The sequence below is a fragment of the Dendropsophus ebraccatus genome, chromosome 9, assembly GCF_027789765.1.
Source record: "Dendropsophus ebraccatus isolate aDenEbr1 chromosome 9, aDenEbr1.pat, whole genome shotgun sequence".
Taxonomy (NCBI): Eukaryota; Metazoa; Chordata; class Amphibia; order Anura; family Hylidae; genus Dendropsophus; species Dendropsophus ebraccatus.
Genome location: NC_091462.1, coordinates 112850078 through 112869316, shown reverse-complemented (window position 1 = coordinate 112869316; position 19239 = coordinate 112850078). Strand labels below are relative to the sequence as shown.

Genomic DNA, 19239 nt, shown 5'->3' with positions numbered 1-19239 from the left:
TAGTATAGTGACCCCAGTGTAACCAGTATGTAGTATAGTGACCCCAGTGTGACCAGTATGTAGTATAGTGACCCCAGTGTAACCAGTATATAGTATTGTAACCCCAGTGTGACCAGTATATAGTATAGTGACCCCTGTGTGGCTCCTGGCAGGATGAGCACAATATGGAATCACAGTAATATCTGGAGACAATAGAGCAGGGATCCCCAACCTCTGCCTCCCCATCTATAACAAAACTACAACTCCCAGCATCCCCGGGGATCCGAAGGCTGTGGGAATATTCTTCCTCCGTGAGTGATGTCATAGCTGCATTGGGGACAAACATTATTACCACATTCATATTGAAATAGCTCATAGCAACCAATCAGAACTCAGCTTTCATTTCATAGTCTGCTCTGAAAATATGAAAGCAGCTCTGTGATTGGTTGCTGCGGGCAACAATGTCACTTTTTATTAATCTGCCCCATTGGGCCTCTTTTATTCAAATCCTCTTTGTTTTCCCTAGCAACCAATCAGGTCACAGCTTTCATTTGACCAGAACATCCTGTTATTACCGCCAGGTCCAGGCCTCTCTCAGTGTGTCCCACACATACAGACGATGGCAGCACTGGCCATAGGTTGTATGCCATGTGGAAATAAGGGAGTTACAGATGCAATGCTGGGGGGCCTGGGCAGACATAAGACAGTCCAGTGGAGAGGGTCTTCACCTTGAGGAGTATGCCACCGTGTCCTGTGAATGTCACCGTCTCTCCGGTTACACATGCCGAGGACACGCAGGCTATATTTACACGGGTGGGAAAAGGTCAGGGGTTCTCCATGAAGGTCAGCGACACATTCTTCCTGCCGGGGCAGCTGAGTATATAAAGCTGGTGGTGGAGAGAGATCGGGCACTCAGAGCTGAGTCACCGACTAACCCGCCTGCTTCTCCAGAGCACCAGGTAAGATGTGAGGGGACTGAGGTCACAGGGGATGAGGGGCCCAGGGTGTGAGATGTGAGGGTCTGGGGTCACAGGGGATGAGATGTGAGGGTCCTGGGGTCATAGGGGATGAGGGGCCCAGGGGATGAGGGGCCCAGGGTGTGAGATGTGAGGGTCTGGGGTCACAGGGGATGAGATGTGAGGGTCCTGGGGTCATAGGGGATGAGATGTGAGGGTCTGGGGTCACAGGGGATGAGATGTGAGGGTCCTGGGGTCATAGGGGATGAGGGGCCCAGGGGATGAGGGGCCCAGGGTGTGAGATGTGAGGGTCTGGGGTCACAGGGGATGAGATGTGAGGGTCCTGGGGTCATAGGGGATGAGGGGCCCAGGGGATGAGGGGCCCAGGGTGTGAGATGTGAGGGTCTGGGGTCACAGGGGATGAGATGTGAGGGTCCTGGGGTCATAGGGGATGAGGGGCCCAGGGGATGAGGGGCCCAGGGTGTGAGATGTGAGGGTCTGGGGTCACAGGGGATGAGATGTGAGGGTCCTGGGGTCATAGGGGATGAGGGGCCCAGGGGATGAGGGGCCCAGGGGATGAGATGTGAGGGTCTGGGGTCACAGGGGATGAGGTCTGGGGTCTATCTCCTATCTATGTCCCTTATATCTATCTAGAAAATCCAGAGCTCCCGCCGCCCTCCGCAGATTAGGGGGAAACAGAACCGGTGTTTATTAAATCAGGTGCCAAAAAACAACAATGTCCGACCACTGCCTCCTGTAACGTCCTGTCAGCAGTGAGAGGCCGGAGGCGGTGGTCGCACATTGTTGTTTTTTGGCACCTGATTTAATAAAGACCGGTTCTGTTTCCCCGTAATCTACGGAGGGCGGCGGGAGCTCTGGATTTTCTAGATAGAGATAAGGGACATATTATCTATCTATCTATCTATCTCCTATCTATCTATCTATCTATCTATCTCCTATCTATCTATCTATCTATCTCTCCTATCTATCTATCTATCTATCTATCTATCTCCTATCTATCTATCTCCTATCTATCTATCTATCTATCTCCTATCTATCTATCTCCTATCTATCTATCTATCTATCTATCTATCTATCTATCTATCTATCTATCTATCTATCTATCTATCTCCTATCTATCTATCTATCTATCTATCTATCTATCTATCTATCTATCTATCTCTCCTATCTATTTATCTATCTATCTCCTATCTATCTATCTATCTCCTATCTATCTCCTATCTATCTATCTATCTATCTATCTATCTATCTATCTATCTATCTATCTACTATCTATCTCCTATCTGTCTGTCTGTCTGTCTGTCTATCTATCTATCTATCTATCTCCTATCTCCTATCTATCTATCTATCTATCTCCTATCTATCTCCTATCTATCTATCTATCTATCTATCTACTATCTATCTCCTATCTATCTATCTATCTATCTATCTATCTATCTATCTATCTATCTATCTATCTATCTATCTCCTATCTATCTATCTATCTCCTATCTATCTCCTATCTATCTATCTATCTATCTATCTCCTATCTATCTATCTATCTATCTATCTATCTATCTATCTATCTATCTCCTATCTATCTATCTATCTATCTCCTATCTATCTCCTATCTATCTATCTATCTATCTCCTATCTATCTATCTATCTATCTATCTATCTATCTATCTATCTATCTATCTATCTATCTATCTATCTATCTATCTATCTCCTATCTATCTCCTACCTATCTCCTATCTATCTATCTCCTATCTGTCTATCTATCTATCTATCTATCTATCTATCTATCTATCTATCTATCTATCTATCTATCTATCCCCTATCTATCCCCTATCTATCTATCTCCTATCTATCTATCTATCTATCTATCTATCTATCTATCTATCTATCTATCTATCTATCTATCTATCTATCCCTCTCTCTCTCTCTCTCTCTTTCTCATGTCTTCATCTTCCTGCACATTTCTCATCCCTTCTTCCTCTTTTCATCACTCCTCTCTTTCCCCATTCTTGCAGTATTTCCTGTATACAGTACAGTATATACACTGATGCCTCTGTTCAGGATCTGCTGGTGTAGTCAGATGGCTCCCGGGTCCTGTAGGGTGGTCGGCTCCCGGGTCCTGTAGGGTGGTCGGCTCCTTCCTCTATAGGATTTGTATTGTCGGTTGGGCAGGATTGTGGGGCAGCTGGGTGACAGCTCTGTAGCTGCCATATTGGGGGTCACCCAGCTTTCCCGGATACATGTTACTCTGTATAAGACTTGTTAGCGCTCTCATCCATTACATACATCCCACTGACCAGGTTATGTTATACCCAGCGGAGTGCCCATGTCTGACTGGCACAGATGGCAGCTGCTTTGTGTGCCCCCTCTTTGTGAAGGGGTTAATCCCAGTGAGTGCTGAGTCAGCTGGCGCAGGGTGCCATGTTAGTGCAGCTGCCAATTCTTGTGCCATGTGTTGACACCACCCGGTTCTATCGGGTTGGGTGCATGCCCGGGTAGATAGGCAGGCCTGGTGCCAGGCTGCACCCTGCTCTGCCCCTCGCTGTGCCCCCATGTACCTCTTCCTGCCCCCCGCCCCCCCTCCGCTGTGTGAGTGCGTGTAGTACGTGAGAACCGTCACATCCACACCAGCGCCTGGCTACCGTAATTACAGCTTTACCGTAATTCCCTGTCAGCCCCCCAGCCCCAGCTGCTCAGAAGGAGGATGAGTCATATAAAGCAGCAGCAGCAGCAGCACCATTATGTGAGCTGCCATGTGCCGGACAGTCAGGGGGGCCATACAAGCCCCCCGCCACCATGTGTGCCCCCCACCTACAGCCACCATCCCGCTGACTGGCACATTCCTCATTCTGCCCTTAATCCCACAGCACAGAGGTGCAGGACGTGCCCAGACCTCTCTTATTGTCTCCTTCCAAATCCCCCGAGGCGTCCACACCCACAGCACACGGAGAGGGGGGGAGGGGGGGCTTAAAGGGGGATTCCTCTTATACCTGATGACCTATTACCATGACAGAGTAGGCCAGAATGGACAACCAGCTCCAGCCATCTCTGTATTACATAACACTGCATCTCCTTATCAGCGGCTGCGGCTGGTCACCAGCAGGGAAGAGAGGCTGAAACAGACATCTGATCAGAGCGTCCCTGATGTTCATGGATAGTATGAGACAGTCCCTTATAGGGAAGGGGGGAGCCGGCACTACTGCCCCTACACGGCCCCCACTACCGCCCCTACACGGCCCCCACTACCGCCCCTACACGGCCCCCACTACCGCCCCTACACGGCCCCCACTACCGCCCCTACACGGCCCCCACTACCGCCCCTACACGGCCCTCACTACTGCCCCTACACGGCCCCCACTACTGCCCATGCACAGCCCCCACTACTGCCCATGCACAGCCCCCACTACTGCCCCTACACGGCCGCCACTACCGCCCCTACACGGCCCCCACTACCGCCCCTACACGGCCCCCACTACCGCCCCTACACGGCCCTCACTACTGCCCCTACACGGCCCCCACTACTGCCCCTACACAGCCCCCACTACTGCCCATGCACAGCCACCACTACTGCCCCTACACGGCCGCCACTACCGCCCCTACACGGCCCCCACTACCGCCCCTACACGGCCCCCACTACCGCCCCTACACGGCCCCCACTACCGCCCCTACACGGCCCCCACTACCGCCCCTACACGGCCCCCACTACCGCCCCTACACGGCCCTCACTACTGCCCCTACACGGCCCCCACTACTGCCCATGCACAGCCCCCACTACTGCCCATGCACAGCCACCACTACTGCCCCTACACGGCCGCCACTACCGCCCCTACACGGCCCCCACTACCGCCCCTACACGGCCCCCACTACCGCCCCTACACGGCCCCCACTACCGCCCCTACACGGCCCCCACTACCGCCCCTACACGGCCCCCACTACTGCCCATGCACAGCCCCCACTACTGCCCATGCACAGCCACCACTACTGCCCCTACACGGCCGCCACTACTGCCCCTACACGGCCCCCACTACTGCTCCTACACGGCCCCCACTACTGCCCCTACTCGGCCCTCACTACTGCCCCTACACGGCCCCCACTACTGCCCCTACACAGCCCCACTACTGCCCCTACACGGCCCTCACTACTGCCCCTACACGGCCCCCACTACTGCCCCTACACAGCCCCACTACTGCCCCTACACGGCCCTCACTACTGCCCCTACACGGCCCCCACTACTGCCCCTACACGGCCCCCACTACAGCCCCTACACGGCCCCCACTACAGCCCCTACACGGCCGCCACTACCGCCCCTACACAGCCCCACTACCGCCCCTACACGGCCCCCACTACCGCCCCTACACGGCCCCCACTACCGCCCCTACACGGCCCCCACTACCGCCCCTACACGGCCCCCACTACCGCCCCTACACAGCCCCCACTACCGCCCCTACACGGCCCCACTACTGCCCCTACACGGCCGCCACTACTGCCCCTACACGGCCCCCACTACTGCCCCAACACTACCGCCCCTACATAGCCGACACTACTGCCCTTACACGGCCCCAACTAGTGCCCCCACACAGCCCCACTTCTGCTCCTACACAGCCACCACTACTGCCCCTACACGGCCGCCACTACTGCCCCAACACAGCCGCCACTACTGCCCCTACACAGCCCCACTACTGCCCCTACACGGCCCTCAATACTGCCCCAACACGCCCCTTACTACTGCCCCTACACAGCCCCCACTACTGCCCATGCACAGCCACCACTACTGCCCCTACACGGCCGCCACTACTGCCCCTACACGGCCCCCACTACTGCTCCTACACGGCCCCCACTACTGCCCCTACTTGGCCCTCACTACTGCCCCTACACGGCCCCCACTACTGCCCCTACACGGCCCCCACTACTGCCCCTACACAGCCCCACTACTGCCCCTACACGGCCCTCACTACTGCCCCTACACGGCCCCCACTACTGCCCCTACACAGCCCCCACTACTGCCCCTACACGGCCCCCACTACTGCCCCTACACAGCCCCACTACTGCCCCTACAGGGCCCCCACTACTGCCCCTACACGACCACCACTACCGCCCCTACACGGCCCCCACTACCGCCCCTACACGGCCCCCACTACCGCCCCTACACGGCCCCCACTACCGCCCCTGCACGGCCTCCACTACCGCCCCTACACGGCCCTCACTACTGCCCCTACACAGCCCCACTACTGCGCCTACACAGCCCCCACGCAGCCGCTATTACTGCCGTAGCCGGTGTTCTCACTGGCAGCCGTAGCCGGTGTTCTCACTGGCAGCCGTAGCCGGTCGGGGCTGTCACACGCACACACCGGATGACCCCACTGGCAGCTGCTGAGCTCTGTAAAGGTCACAGCTATTTCTGGGCTCTGGAGATAGAAGCTCGGTTTCTGTCACCTAACAGCTGCGCAGATCCTGACCCCCCAGGTATCATGGTAAGATGTGACCTCCGGGTAGTGCCCCCCGTGCTTCATGCAACTAAAGGGAGACTCTATTCTAAATATCCTGCTACCCCAGCACAGCCCAGCAGGCGTTGGTGGTATAGTGGTGAGCATAGCTATCTCCCAGCACAGCACAGCAAGCGTTGGTGGTATAGTGGTGAGCGTAGCTATCTCCCAGCACAGCACAGCAGGCGTTGGTGGTATAGTGGTGAGCATAGCTATCTCCCAGCACAGCACAGCAAGCGTTGGTGGTATAGTGGTGAGCATAGCTGCCTTCCAAGCAGTTGACCCGGGTTCGATTCCCGGCCAACGCAGCTCACTTTTTTTTTTTGCTCTCTATTTTTTTCCGCACAATGCTGGTAGTACATGTCACTGTGTGTGATATACAGCTCTGCACAACTACCATCTGAGAGGCTCTGCACTAATACAATGGCTATGAGATGCTCTGCAGTGATGATGTCTCTATGAGTTCCCTTGCAGTACTATAGTAGGAGATATAGTATGAGATGTTCTGCAGTATTATTCTATATGAGATGCTCTGCAGTGATGTTGATGATGTGAGATGCTCTGCAGTGATGTAGTTTATATGAGATGCTCTGCAGTGATGTTGATGATGTGAGATGCTCTGCAGCCTGTGGTGTCCTGTATCGGAAGGATGGGGGAGGGGAGAGGGTGCCGGGAAGGAGTGAGTGTTGGTGACGTCATAGCTGTGTCTGTGTCCGCTGTCACGTCTCTCTGTCTGACGTCATCACTACCTGTATGCGTCATGTGTTCCGTGTCTCCCCCGCACACGTGCTCTGAGTGGGACTACAAGTGTCAGGCAGCCCTGTGCCGTCATAGACTGCCCCCCCCCCCCCTGCGGCTGTATAACCCTGAGTGACCTTCACCGGCTCCTCATAATGGGGGCTCTGTGCCCTGCCTGGCCCTTTAAGAGGAAGCCCCGCCCCCAGCTCCCTACATGAAGGTCTGCGCCAGAGCGCTCAGCATCATTCTGCCGGAGACCGAACAGCAGGTGAGAGCGGCGGCATCGGGGAGAAAGGGGGAGGAGGGAGCGGCGGCACCGGGGACCGAGCAGGAGGGGAGCTGCGGTACCGGGGGCCGAGGAGAAAGGGGGAGGAGGGAGCGGCGGCACCGGGGACCGAGCAGGAGGGGAGCTGCGGTACCGGGGGCCGAGGAGAAAGGGGGAGGAGGGAGCGGCGGTACCGGGGGCCGAGGAGGGGGAGCTGCGGTACCGGGGGAGCTGGAGGGGGTGAGGGGCAGAGGAGGGGGAGCTGCAGGAGACGGGGGGCAGAGGAGGGGGTGAGGGGCAGAGGAGGGGGTGCTGCAGAGGAGGGGGGGCAGAGGAGGGGGTGCTGCAGGGGGTGAGGGGCAGAGGAGGGGGTGAGGGGCAGAGGAGGGGGTGGGGGGCAGAGGAGGGGGTGAGGGGCAGAGGAGGGGGTGGGGGGCAGAGGAGGGGGTGAGGGGCAGAGGAGGGGGTGGGGGGCAGAGGAGGGGGTGGGGGGCAGAGGAGGGGGTGGGGGGCAGAGGAGGGGGTGAGGGGCAGAGGAGGGGGTGAGGGGCAGAGGAGGGGGTGGGGGGCAGAGGAGGGGGTGGGGGGCAGAGGGGGGGGTGGGGGGCAGAGGAGGGGGTGCTGCAGGGGACGGGGGGCAGAGGAGGGGGTGCTGCAGGGGACGGGGGGCAGAGGAGGGGGTGCTGCAGGGGACGGGGGGCAGAGGAGGGGGTGCTGCAGGGGACGGGGGGCAGAGGAGGGGGTGCTGCAGGGGACGGGGGCAGAGGAGGGGGTGCTGCAGGGGACGGGGGGCAGAGGAGGGGGTGCTGCAGGGGACGGGGGGCAGAGGAGGGGTGCTGCAGGGGACGGGGGGGGGCAGAGGAGGGGTGCTGCAGGGGACGGGGGGGGCAGAGGAGGGGGTGGGGGGCAGAGGAGGGGGTGCTGCAGGGGACGGAGGCAGAGGGGGTGCTGCAGGGGACGGGGCAGAGGAGGGGGTGGGGGGCAGAGGAGGGGGTGCTGCAGGGGACGGAGGCAGAGGGGGTGCTGCAGGGGACGGGGCAGAGGAGGGGGTGCTGCAGGGGACGGGGGGCAGAGGGGGTGCTGCAGGGGACGGGGCAGAGGAGGGGGTGCCCATGGGAAGGGGTGTAAGAGGTGTTTTCCATGGAGAGGACAGGGGCTGGGGGTTGTATACTGAGGCTATGGAGGCAGGGGGCAGATGGAGGTCATAGCATCAGGGAGAGTGAAGGCTGAGATGGTGAGGAGGATGCTGGGATGTGTAGGGGGGGGGGGGGGGGGGTATGGTAATGTTGAGGAGGGTCTTGTCGGGGTCCCCAGGGTAGATGATAAATGAATATGATGTTGTATAGTAAAATTTGTAAATTCTGGCTGGCCCCCTGGCACAGCTGGGTAATACACGGTGCGGGCCCCTCTGTCAGTGGGGTGATGGTGGGTGATGAGGGTCCTGTAGGGATTGTGTTGGTCTGTGACTGGGCCCCCTGGCACTGCTGAGTGGTACACGGTGTGGCAGGTGATCAGTAGTGATGGTGGGGCTGGCGGTGAAGGGGTTAAGCTTTGCTGTCACGTGCTGCCAGGCTGCTGTCACTTTACCGATCTCCTCAATTTCCGCCTCGAGGATTCTGCAACATTTTCTGCTTTTTTTTTTTCTGCTTCATCATTTCCGTGACACAGAGAAGGAAGCGCGGTGTTAGCCATGGCCGCTGTGCCGGCATCATTAACCCCCGCCGTGCTGAGGAGCAGCTTCCTGTCCTCTAAATCTCCTTCACTGTCCTGACATCTCCAGCTTGTGACTTATTTTTAGATGTCCAGTACTGTTGGGGGCGGGGGGTGCCGGAGATAGCTGTGCCTGGCACTGCAGGGGTTAACCCTGGCGGCTTTGTCTGGCTAGGTACAGCTCTATAGGTGTGTCACCCTATCTGTGCTGCCCTACCCTTGCTGCGTGAAGGATTAGCTGATCCTGTGTGTATTGTAAACCCACAATAAAGGAGCACTGTCCCTTTAAGAGGGTCACCTTACCTCCCGTCTTCTGTCGTGTCTCCGCAGTACGCAGCACCATGCCTACCGAATACCCCGCCCTCACTGCTGAGCAGAAGAAGGAGCTCCATGACATCGCACAGCGTATCGTGGCAACCGGCAAGGGTATCCTGGCAGCCGATGAGTCCACAGGTAAGAGGGAGAAAGATGGCGGCTCCATCACCATAGCAGCTACCAACACTAGTCAGCCATATTGGAATCACAACGGTTCCCATTCATCACTGTATTTGTTAGATTCGGGGGTGGGAGAAAACAATACATTAATACTTAAAGGGTTACAAGAAAAAACATGGCTGCCCGCTAAGGCTTAGTTCTGGAAGTGGCAGACTGAAAAGAATAAACCGCTTTCTGCAGGACATACAGCAGCTGATAAGTACTGGACTTAAGATGGACCACGCATCTGTTGTCTGCCAAGTCTTAAACAGTGCCACACTTGCCCTCAGGTTGTGGGTGTTACTGCAGCTCCGCCTCATTCGCAGCATTGGAGCGGAGTTGCAATACCAGACACAGCCTGTGCACAGAGATGGCGCTGTTGTAGGAGATTCCTGATAGAATTTACAAATAAGGCTCCAAGTCTTAGAAGGAAGCCAAGAATGAACTTGCAATTAGACCCCCTTAAAGGAGGGAGCCCACCTCAACATAATCTCCTGGGGTGTCTGATATAGCGCTATATAACTGTACCAACTAATTTTGCCCCCTGCAGGCAGCATTGCCAAGCGCCTGAGCTCCATCGGAGCGGAGAACACTGAGGAGAACCGCCGTTTCTATCGCCAGCTGCTCTTCACCGCCGACAGCAGAGTCAACCCCTGCATCGGGGGTGTCATCCTGTTCCACGAGACCCTCTACCACAAGACAGATGATGGCACTCTATTCACCAAGGTCATCAAGGACAAGGGTGGCATCGTAGGCATCAAGGTAAGTGCTGCCCATGACGCCAGAGTAGCGGCATCTGTCACTCTTTCCTCATCTGGATCATTCATGGGTTTTATCCTTTCCTTGTCAGGTGGATAAAGGTGTCGTCCCTCTCGCCGGAACCAATGGAGAGACCACCACCCAGGGTAAGGAGGCCACGGATGCTATGTTATATGCCAGGCCATGTAGCCTACATGAGTGATCACATGATCCCCATTGTCAGTATCGTCATCACACAACCTGCTGGGTGTAGGCTACATCACCAACTCCAGACTTTGCATCTGTTGCATGGTGGGAGTTGTAGTTCTGCAACAGATGCATTTATGTGACACTGGCCCTTTAAGAACACTTGGAGCCATCATGCCTGTGTTTTCTGCCCTACTCACCTGATTTACGTTGTGTTGTCTTCAGGTCTTGACGGCCTTTCTGAGCGTTGCGCTCAGTACAAGAAAGACGGCGCTGACTTTGCCAAATGGCGCTGCGTGCTGAAGATCTCCGACCACACCCCCTCTCACCTTGCCATCTTGGAGAATGCCAACGTACTGGCCCGCTATGCCAGCATTTGCCAACAGGTAATGCCACCTAGACTGAAGTCACAGCCCTGCCCCTTATTACCATGAGCCTATAGAGGCAAGTAGTCACAGCCCTGCCCCTTATTGCCATGAGCCTATATTGACTGACATAGAGGTTGTATAGAGTAAAGTAGTCATAGCCCCGCCCCCATGACCATGAGGGTATTTGACCATGTGCCTGTATAGACTGAAGTAGTCAAAGCCTTGACCCTATGACATGAGCCGGTATAAAGTAGTCACAGCTCCGCCCTGTAAACGTATATACCGAATGAGGTAGTCACAGGCTGCCCCTGTGACATGAGCCTGTATATAATAGTAGTCACAGCCCCGCCCCCTGTGACATAAGCCTGTACATAGTGAGGTAGTCACAGCCCCGCCCCCTATGACTGAGGCTATACAGAGTGAGGCACTCGCAGCTCCACCCCCTGTGACACAAGCCTATGTAGACTGAGGTAGTAAGTTGCCTGTGACCATGTAGTCACTCTAGTCACAGCCCTGCCCCCTATGACTGAGGCCATATAGACTGAAGTAGTCACAGCCCCGCCCCCTATGACTGAGGCCATATAGACTGAGGTAGTCACAGCCCCAGCCCCCTTATAACCACACTCTTCCTGTCCCCCCAGAACGGCATTGTCCCCATTGTGGAGCCTGAGGTCCTCCCAGACGGTGAGCACGATCTGAAGAGATGCCAGTACGTCACTGAGAAGGTAAGCGGCAGTGCTCAGAGCGGTGGGGGCGCCACGTACGGTGCGTGTGACATCCCGCGCCCTAATGGCGTATGTGTCCTCCATGTCATCAGGTCCTGGCTGCAGTGTACAAAGCCCTGAGCGACCACCACGTCTACCTGGAGGGAACTCTGCTGAAACCCAACATGGTGACACCCGGCCACGCCTGCGCCAAGAAGTACAGCCCTGAGGAGGTCGCCATGGCAACAGTCACCGCCCTGAGGCGCACCGTGCCCCCTGCAGTCTCCGGTAAGTGCGGGGGAATGTACTGCGTGATGTGATGAGACTCCAGCAGATCATGGTGGTAACGTCCAGTGTCTCCTTCCTGCAGGTATCACCTTCCTCTCTGGAGGTCAGAGTGAGGAGGAAGCCACTGTCCACCTGAACGCCATCAACAAGTGCCCCCTGCACAAGCCCTGGCCCCTGACCTTCTCTTATGGCCGTGCCCTGCAGGCCTCTGCCCTCAAAGCCTGGGGCGGAAAGAAGGAGAACGTGAAGAGCGCCCAGGAGGAGTACACCAAGCGTGCACTGGTATGTACCCTGAGCGTCCACCACTGCAATACTTCACATCACCACTAGGGGCATGAGCATACATAATGTCTTCTAGTCATATCCAATCATAATTCTGCTGCTCACCGATTGTACTCCTTTAACACTTCACCTGCTTAGCTGAGATCCCACAATGCACTTTACTCTGCAGCTTTGTGGGAAATGTAAGGTTTTTGGCTCCTAACAAGTTAATTTTTCTCTCCTTCTTCTTTCAGGCCAACAGCCTGGCATGCCAAGGCAAGTACGTGCCCAGCGGACAGGCAGGAGCCGCGGCCGGAGAGTCCCTCTTCGTCTCCAACCATGCCTACTAAACGTTGTCCTCCCCCAGTCCTTGTGTTGTCAGAGGCTGCTTATGTGTATTGTAGTGTGACCCCCGCTCTGCAGAGCAATAAGCCATTAACTGCTACTCCCAGCTGCAGAGCGTTACACGGTTAACCTTCCCTATGCTGGAGAAAGAGTGACGGGTGGAGTGGCGCCGCTCTGCTGTGTGCAAGTGCAGAGGGTGTGAGTGGTGAGTGCAGCGGACGGGCCTGAGTGTGAGTGTGCTCATGTCTCTGTGCTTCCTCCCTGTTCTCAGCTCTGAGTCACGTCTAATTTATGTCACTGCTGGTGAAACCTTAATAAAGCAGGTAGAGGAACCCCTGTGCTGTGCTGCTGCCTTATTGGGGGGAGGGTGGAATATATCCGGGTATAACCGATGCCTTATTTTGGGGGGGTCACAACTATGGTGTTATAAATCGGGTATGACCTCCGCCTTATTGGGGGGTCACTACTATGGTGGAATACATTCAGGTATGACCTCTGCCTTATTGGGGGGTCCTTGGTGGTAGGGAAACTATGATAGATGGTAGAATACATTCAGGTATGACTGCTGCCACGGACGCTCACGATGCCTATGACAGACACTCGCACGTATTGGGGTAACAGTGAGGAGAGTGGACTGGCATCAATGGCGAGGGACATACTGCACGCAGATTATATCACTCCCAGGGGTGCACAGTGTAACTTCCCTGTATTATACGTAAACTCCAAGATGGATGATCCCAGTGATCAGCATGCAGTGCTCCAGAGGGCATCCTGTGTTGTATCGAAGCTGATCCCTATTTAAAGTGAATGGACAGTAATATCACACACAACCTGAGGACAGGGGTGGCGCTGTGTGTTTTTAAACCTTAGAATCCAGGTTTCCTTGCCAGTGCAGTGTCCTCCCTGGAGCTCAGATCTCAGTGTCCATACACTTTTACCAGCTGTGGTCTTCTCATACATATGCCAGCCCGGCTCAGCTGAGTGTGTGTGTCCTGAAGGGGGCGGCATTGCTGGACTCCAGGCGCTGACTTCTTACTGTATATGGCAGCTGCTCATATGTGTAACGCTCTCAGGGTAGTTTGAAGTGTAAACTCTGGCGCCACCTGGTGGGTTATTTAAGCACAGTTTCTCAAGGTGTCACCTACAGACGTAGGATATATCCGTGAGGGTCTCTGGATACTGCTGCATGTCATGTAGTCATCCATCACCCCCTATAAATCACTGATATGGTATATGATCCTGCCAATGGCGTCTGTCGTATTGATACAGGAGAAGGGCTGGCTGACATCAGAAGACAATACCTTACAGAACAGGAAGTCACTTCTTTGGAGAGCGCCCCCTGGAGATCGCATTACTCCTTCATGATGGGGGAGAAGCTGCGCAGATAACCTTGTACTAGCTGCAATGTCTGCCATGTTGGTTGGCTGTACATGTTATCTAGTGACACGCAGTTGATGTGTGCAGCAGGGTGTGTACCCAGGATCGTCGACGTCACCGCTGTTATTTAATCCTCACTCCTCTGATTTCCTCGTCTTTCATCATAGCTGCACATTCCTCACTGAATCATTGTCTCCACCACCTGCCGTGGAAGTAAAGATTTCTTACTGGCTCATTATATAATGTCCTATAGAGGAGGTAACACTACAACTCCAAGCATGTCCTCACCCCCTAAGGATGGGAGAAGGAACTACAACTGCCAGCATGCCCTGACAGCTTACGGATGGGGAACAACAACTCCCAGCATGCTCTGAGAGCCTAAGGATGGGAAAACGCAACTCCCAGCATGCCCTGACGGCCTAAGGATGGGAGAAAGAACCACAACTGCCAGCATGCCCTGACAGCCTAAGGATGGGGAACCACAACTCCCAACCTGCCCTGACAGCCTAAGGGTGGGAGGGGGAACCACAACTCCCAGCATGCCAGGCCTCGTTGTAGACCTAAGGCCTCCAGCAGGTGGTGTGCGCTGTGTACCTGGTTTATTCCTGAAGGGCCCTTGCACACTGCATAAATTGCACAGATTTGGCTTCATTCTATGGTCTGGCTGATTCTGTCGTCCATCCAAAGAAGTGACAGGTCAATTCTTTGGGCAGACAGCGAAATCCGCCCGAACATAGAATTGAGTCTATGGGACGGCCAGATGTTTAAGGGTGCGTTCACACCTACAGGACCTGCAGCAGATTTGATGGTGCAGATTTGGTGCTGTGTTCAGTTGTTTAAATGAAATCTGCTGCGGATCTGGTAAGTGTGAACGTACCCTAAGCGGGAGAGGGCATGCAATGCAAAGTGTTAGGGAGGCTGCACCTTGGTGGAGTGATACTAATGTCTGGGGTGATGATAAGATGGCGGGGACACCCTGATGTTAGTATAGATGTAAAATCAGACAACAGGCAGACGAGGAGGGCGGTGATGAAACAAAAACTTAATTTTAGGTAAAAGAATTTACATGACGTAATCAGTAAATAATCAATATATTCTAGCATACAGCGTGCCGTGGTTCAGTATACAGATAATCCCGTATATACACAGATGGTGTAGTAATAAGCAGTGTGATAACTATGTACAGACAGTGATAAAAGTCTCCATTATATCCTAATTGTGTCTATTAACAAATATGTACTTACTATATATCACTCACCTGCTCCACTGTAATGGCATCCCCAGCCCGAAGATCGCCAGTAGTGTGCTACTGAGCATGCGCAAGTCCTATGACATCATCTGCATCAAGCAGAGTAGGCAGCACATGCTCATCGTGCGTCTGGCCCCACAGACGCCATATTGGATGAGGGCAAACAGCCCTAACTCCCAAAGACATTAGAAAAAACTGAAATAACTCAATGTAATATAGAGCACTTAACAGTTAACTAAACAGTTCATCTCCACACCAAAGCTATATCAGCTAAACGCACAACTATGTAAGTGAAAAAGATCGGTAACATCGGCCAGTAGTATCGGCACTTAAAGGGACAGACACACCATAATGTGGACCGCAGCCTAGTTCCGAATCCTCTAGGGCAGGAGTCCTCAACTGGCGGACCGCACTCCGAATCCGGACCGCGGAGGCCAGCTGTCCGGACCCCTGGTCAGACCTCCTAACCGCCCGGGAAGGACCGGATCTAAGGCAGTTAGGAGGTCCCGCTCCCCACCGCCCCATAGGCGTACTGTCCTTAGGTTGCAGTACGCCTGTGGGGCTGGGAGCAGTGTCGGTCCGGCCCCCGGCTGATACGCGCTCTCTGGGGACGTCCCGGGGATTCCCCAGCAGAGCGCGCATCAGTGACCTCAGTGTACGCCGCCGGCCCGCTCTACCGGAAGTACAGGCCGGCGGCACACACTGAGGTCTCTGATGCGCGCTCTGCTGGGGAATCCCTGGGACATCCCCAGAGAGCGCATATCAGCCGAGGGCCGGACCGACAGGAGAAGAGAAGTAGACAGCCGCAGCGGGGAACGAGGTGCTAGGTGAGTTGTGGGTTGTTTGTTTTTTTGTCTGGGGGCCATCTATAAGGGGGGAGCGCACTGGGGGGCTATATACTCCTGGGGGAAGCTCACAGGGGGCTATATACTACAGGGGGAGAGCACAGGGGGCTATATACTACTTGGTGGGCTATATACTACTGGGGGGAGCTCACAGGGGGGCTATATACTACTGGGGGGAGCTCACAGGGGGCTATATACTACAGGGGGACAGCGCACAGAGGGGCTATATACTACTGGGGGAAGCGCACGGGGGCTATATACTACTGGGGGGGCTATATACTACTGGGGGGAGCTCACAGGGGGCTATATACTACTGGGGGGACCTCACAGGGGGGGCTATATACTACTTGGGGAAGCTCACAGGGGGCTATATACTACAGGGGGCTATATACTACTGGGGATAGCTCACAGGGGGCTATATACTACTGGGGGGAGCTCACAGGGGGCTATATACTACAGAGGGAGAGCACAGGGGGGCTATATACTACTGGGGGGACCTCACAGGGGGGCTATATACTACTTGGGGAGAGCACAGGGGGGCTATATACTACTGGGGGAAGCTCACCGGGGGGGCTATATACTACAGGGGGAGAGCACAGGGGGCTATATACTACTGGGGGTAACTCACAGGGGGCTATATACTACTGGGGGTAGCTCACAGGGGGCTATATACTACTGGGGGGAGCTCACAGGGGGCTATATACTACAGAGGAAGAGCGCACAGGGGGGCTATATACTACTGGGGGAGCAACAGGGGGCTATACACTACTGGGGGAGAGTGCACAGAGGGCTATATACTACTGGGGGAGAGCTCACAGGGGGGCTATACACTACTGGGGGAGCAACAGGGGGGGGGGTTATATACTACCAGGGCAGTCACCCCCTTTGTACCTAATATCAAAGTGCCGGTGAGAAAGAAAAAATGCCAGTTTTCCCGCTAATAAGCAGCAACTCTGTATGTAAATAATTGAACGTTTGTGAAAATTAACAAAACACGTTTCCTACTGATGTTCAGCTCGGACCTTCACCTGACAATAGACCCCGGTAAGTGACCCCTCACTAAAATTTGTTGAGTACCCCTGCTCCAGGGGGTTAAAAGACAGCCGTTTCAGGGTGTTAGGGAGTCAGCTAGATTATCCCCCTAACAACACTGGTAACCAGCTTGATCCCAGTCGCCATCAAGCGGAGCCATATTAAGTGAGCTTGTGGGATGCTCAACCATAGAAACGTCTACAACACAGACATCTCACCGGGAACGTCACACCACAGACTAGAGCCAGAAAGCGTCACACCCACACATGCACACCTAAGTGCTGGCTACAACCATAGAATAAACAGTGTATCAGTAGACTTCCATCCATAGAACTCTGAAATAGGGGGCTACCTATCAATCCGGTAGAAAGGGTGAGAACTGTGTTAAAGGTTCTATATCCATAGCGAAGTATTAAGAAAAGATAAAAAATAACAAAGCATCCATTAACAGTTCATCTGGGGACATAAAAAACGGAAATGATCAAGAGCGATGCCATAGTCTCACAGTGGGATTGAAGTGAAGAGAATTCCATAACTTTATAGGATTTTGAAGGAACAGGAGGGGTGGAGACTAGAGATGAGCGAACCGGGTTCGGGGTCGAGTCCATCCGAACCCAAACGTTCAGTATTTGATTAGCTGGGGCTGCTTAAGTTGGATAAAGCTCTAAGGTTGTCTGGAAAACATGGATACAGCCAATGACTATATCCATGTTTTCCACATAGCCTTAGGGCTTTATCCAACTTCAGCAGCCACCGCTAATCAAATGCTGAAAGTTCGGGTCCGGATGGACTCCAGCATGCTCCAGGTTTGCTCATCTGTAGTGGAGACAGAATGGCCAGGCAAAAAGAACGCGAAATGCGATGGATTTACACACTGAATACACTCCAGCCCAATGGCCTCAATCAGGATCTTAGACTCCAATGATATAAGTGGGCTGGGGAATACCTACGATGGGGTCCCTAACCTGGAGCTCTGGACGAAGGGAAGATTTACTTTTTGTATGTCCCCAAATGAACTGTTAATGGATGTTGTTTATTTATTATCTTTTCTTAATACTTAGCTATGGATATAGAACCTATGACACAGTTCACACTGTGTCTATACCCATCAGTCCTGTGTCTATAGCTGTTAGTCCTATATCTATAGCTGTCAAGTCATATATCTATAGCTGTCGGTCCTGTATCTATAGTTGTCGGTCCTGTATCTATAGCTGTCAGTACCGTATCTATAGCTGTCAGTCCTGTATCTATAGCTGTCAGTCCTGTATCTATACCCATCAGTCCTGTATCTATAGCTGTCAGTCCTGTATCTATAGCTGTCAGTCCTGTATCTATAGCTGTCAGTCCTGTATCTATACCCATCAGTCCTGTATCTATAGCTGTCAGTCCTATGTCTATAGCTGTCGGTCCTGTATCTATAGCTGTCAGTACCGTATCTATAGCTGTCAGTACCGTATCTATAGCTGTCAGTCCTGTATCTATACCCATCAGTCCTGTATCTATAGCTGTCAGTCCTATGTCTATAGCTGTCGGTCCTGTATCTATAGCTGTCAGTACCGTATCTATAGCTGTCAGTACCGTATCTATAGCTGTCAGTCCTGTATCTATAGCTGTCAGTGCTGTATCTATAGCTGTCAGTCCCATATCTATAGCTGTCATACCCATATCTATAGCTGTCAGTCCTGTTATTATAGTTGCAGGTCCTGTGTTTATCCTATGCTCTCTAGCGGTGAGCAGCCACTGGGTAGACGAATCCTGGAGATGAGTGTCATCAAGGTCCAGATCCCTCTATAGGGGTTGAAGGCTGGGACCTATGTTCCCTGAAACTGCTGAACTGAGCGGGCAGCACAAGGACTGACTGTAGTGGTGAACTAACTTGTCAATCTTCCCTGTCACTGAAGTTACATATGAGGTGCTTAGCAGTAGAAGGTGGTCTATTGCGCTCTGTTATCAGCCATTTCAGGCTGTATTTTTCAACGATGATCACTACTTTTTGGCTCTTCATACGTTCAGCTATGAGAAAGTTCCATCTATAGGGAAGAACAATATAAGTGGCTCCTCTTCTAACGCTCCAAAACTATTATAAAGTAGAGATCTATCATGGCTGGTGAGGTGGAGAGAAGCTGCTGGGCACCGCCCTGATGACTCCTGGTCCGGGCAGCATGAATGTGATGACAGGCCCCCATTCCGCGCTGCCGGGCA

The 19239-nt window shown here is 53.9% G+C and overlaps 1 protein-coding gene and 1 non-coding gene across 3 annotated transcripts; both read left to right on the top strand.

Moving 5' to 3' along the window:
• Positions 1 to 831: 831 nt before the first annotated feature.
• On the top strand, positions 832 to 12866 carry ALDOA (aldolase, fructose-bisphosphate A). 2 transcript variants are annotated; one of them, XM_069984536.1, is made up of 9 exons: positions 832 to 938; positions 9480 to 9602; positions 10174 to 10385; positions 10474 to 10528; positions 10794 to 10954; positions 11578 to 11661; positions 11754 to 11928; positions 12011 to 12210; positions 12444 to 12866. In XM_069984536.1, the coding sequence occupies exons 2-9, from the start codon at positions 9491 to 9493 to the stop codon at positions 12537 to 12539; spliced, it is 1095 nt and encodes a 364-aa protein (XP_069840637.1). In that variant the 5' UTR covers positions 832 to 938; positions 9480 to 9490; the 3' UTR covers positions 12540 to 12866. The 2 variants fall into 2 exon arrangements, with proteins under 2 accessions (XP_069840637.1, XP_069840638.1); XM_069984537.1 differs by lacking the exon at positions 832 to 938 and adding an exon at positions 7371 to 7442.
• On the top strand, positions 6673 to 6744 carry TRNAG-UCC (transfer RNA glycine (anticodon UCC)). The gene has a single exon. It is a non-coding gene; the product is annotated as a tRNA-Gly (tRNA).
• Positions 12867 to 19239: the final 6373 nt, after the last annotated feature.

What these genes read in the sequence shown, in the direction of transcription:
- ALDOA (XM_069984536.1), top strand. Translation starts at nt 9,491, where the DNA reads ATGCCTACCGAATACCCCGCCCTCACTGCTGAGCAGAAGAAGGAGCTC. An exon ending in GGCAGCCGATGAGTCCACAG is followed by an intron (nt 9,603 to 10,173) that starts GTAAGAGGGAGA and finishes TGCCCCCTGCAG; the next exon opens with GCAGCATTGCCAAGCGCCTG. An exon ending in CGTGCCCCCTGCAGTCTCCG is followed by an intron (nt 11,929 to 12,010) that starts GTAAGTGCGGGG and finishes TCCTTCCTGCAG; the next exon opens with GTATCACCTTCCTCTCTGGA.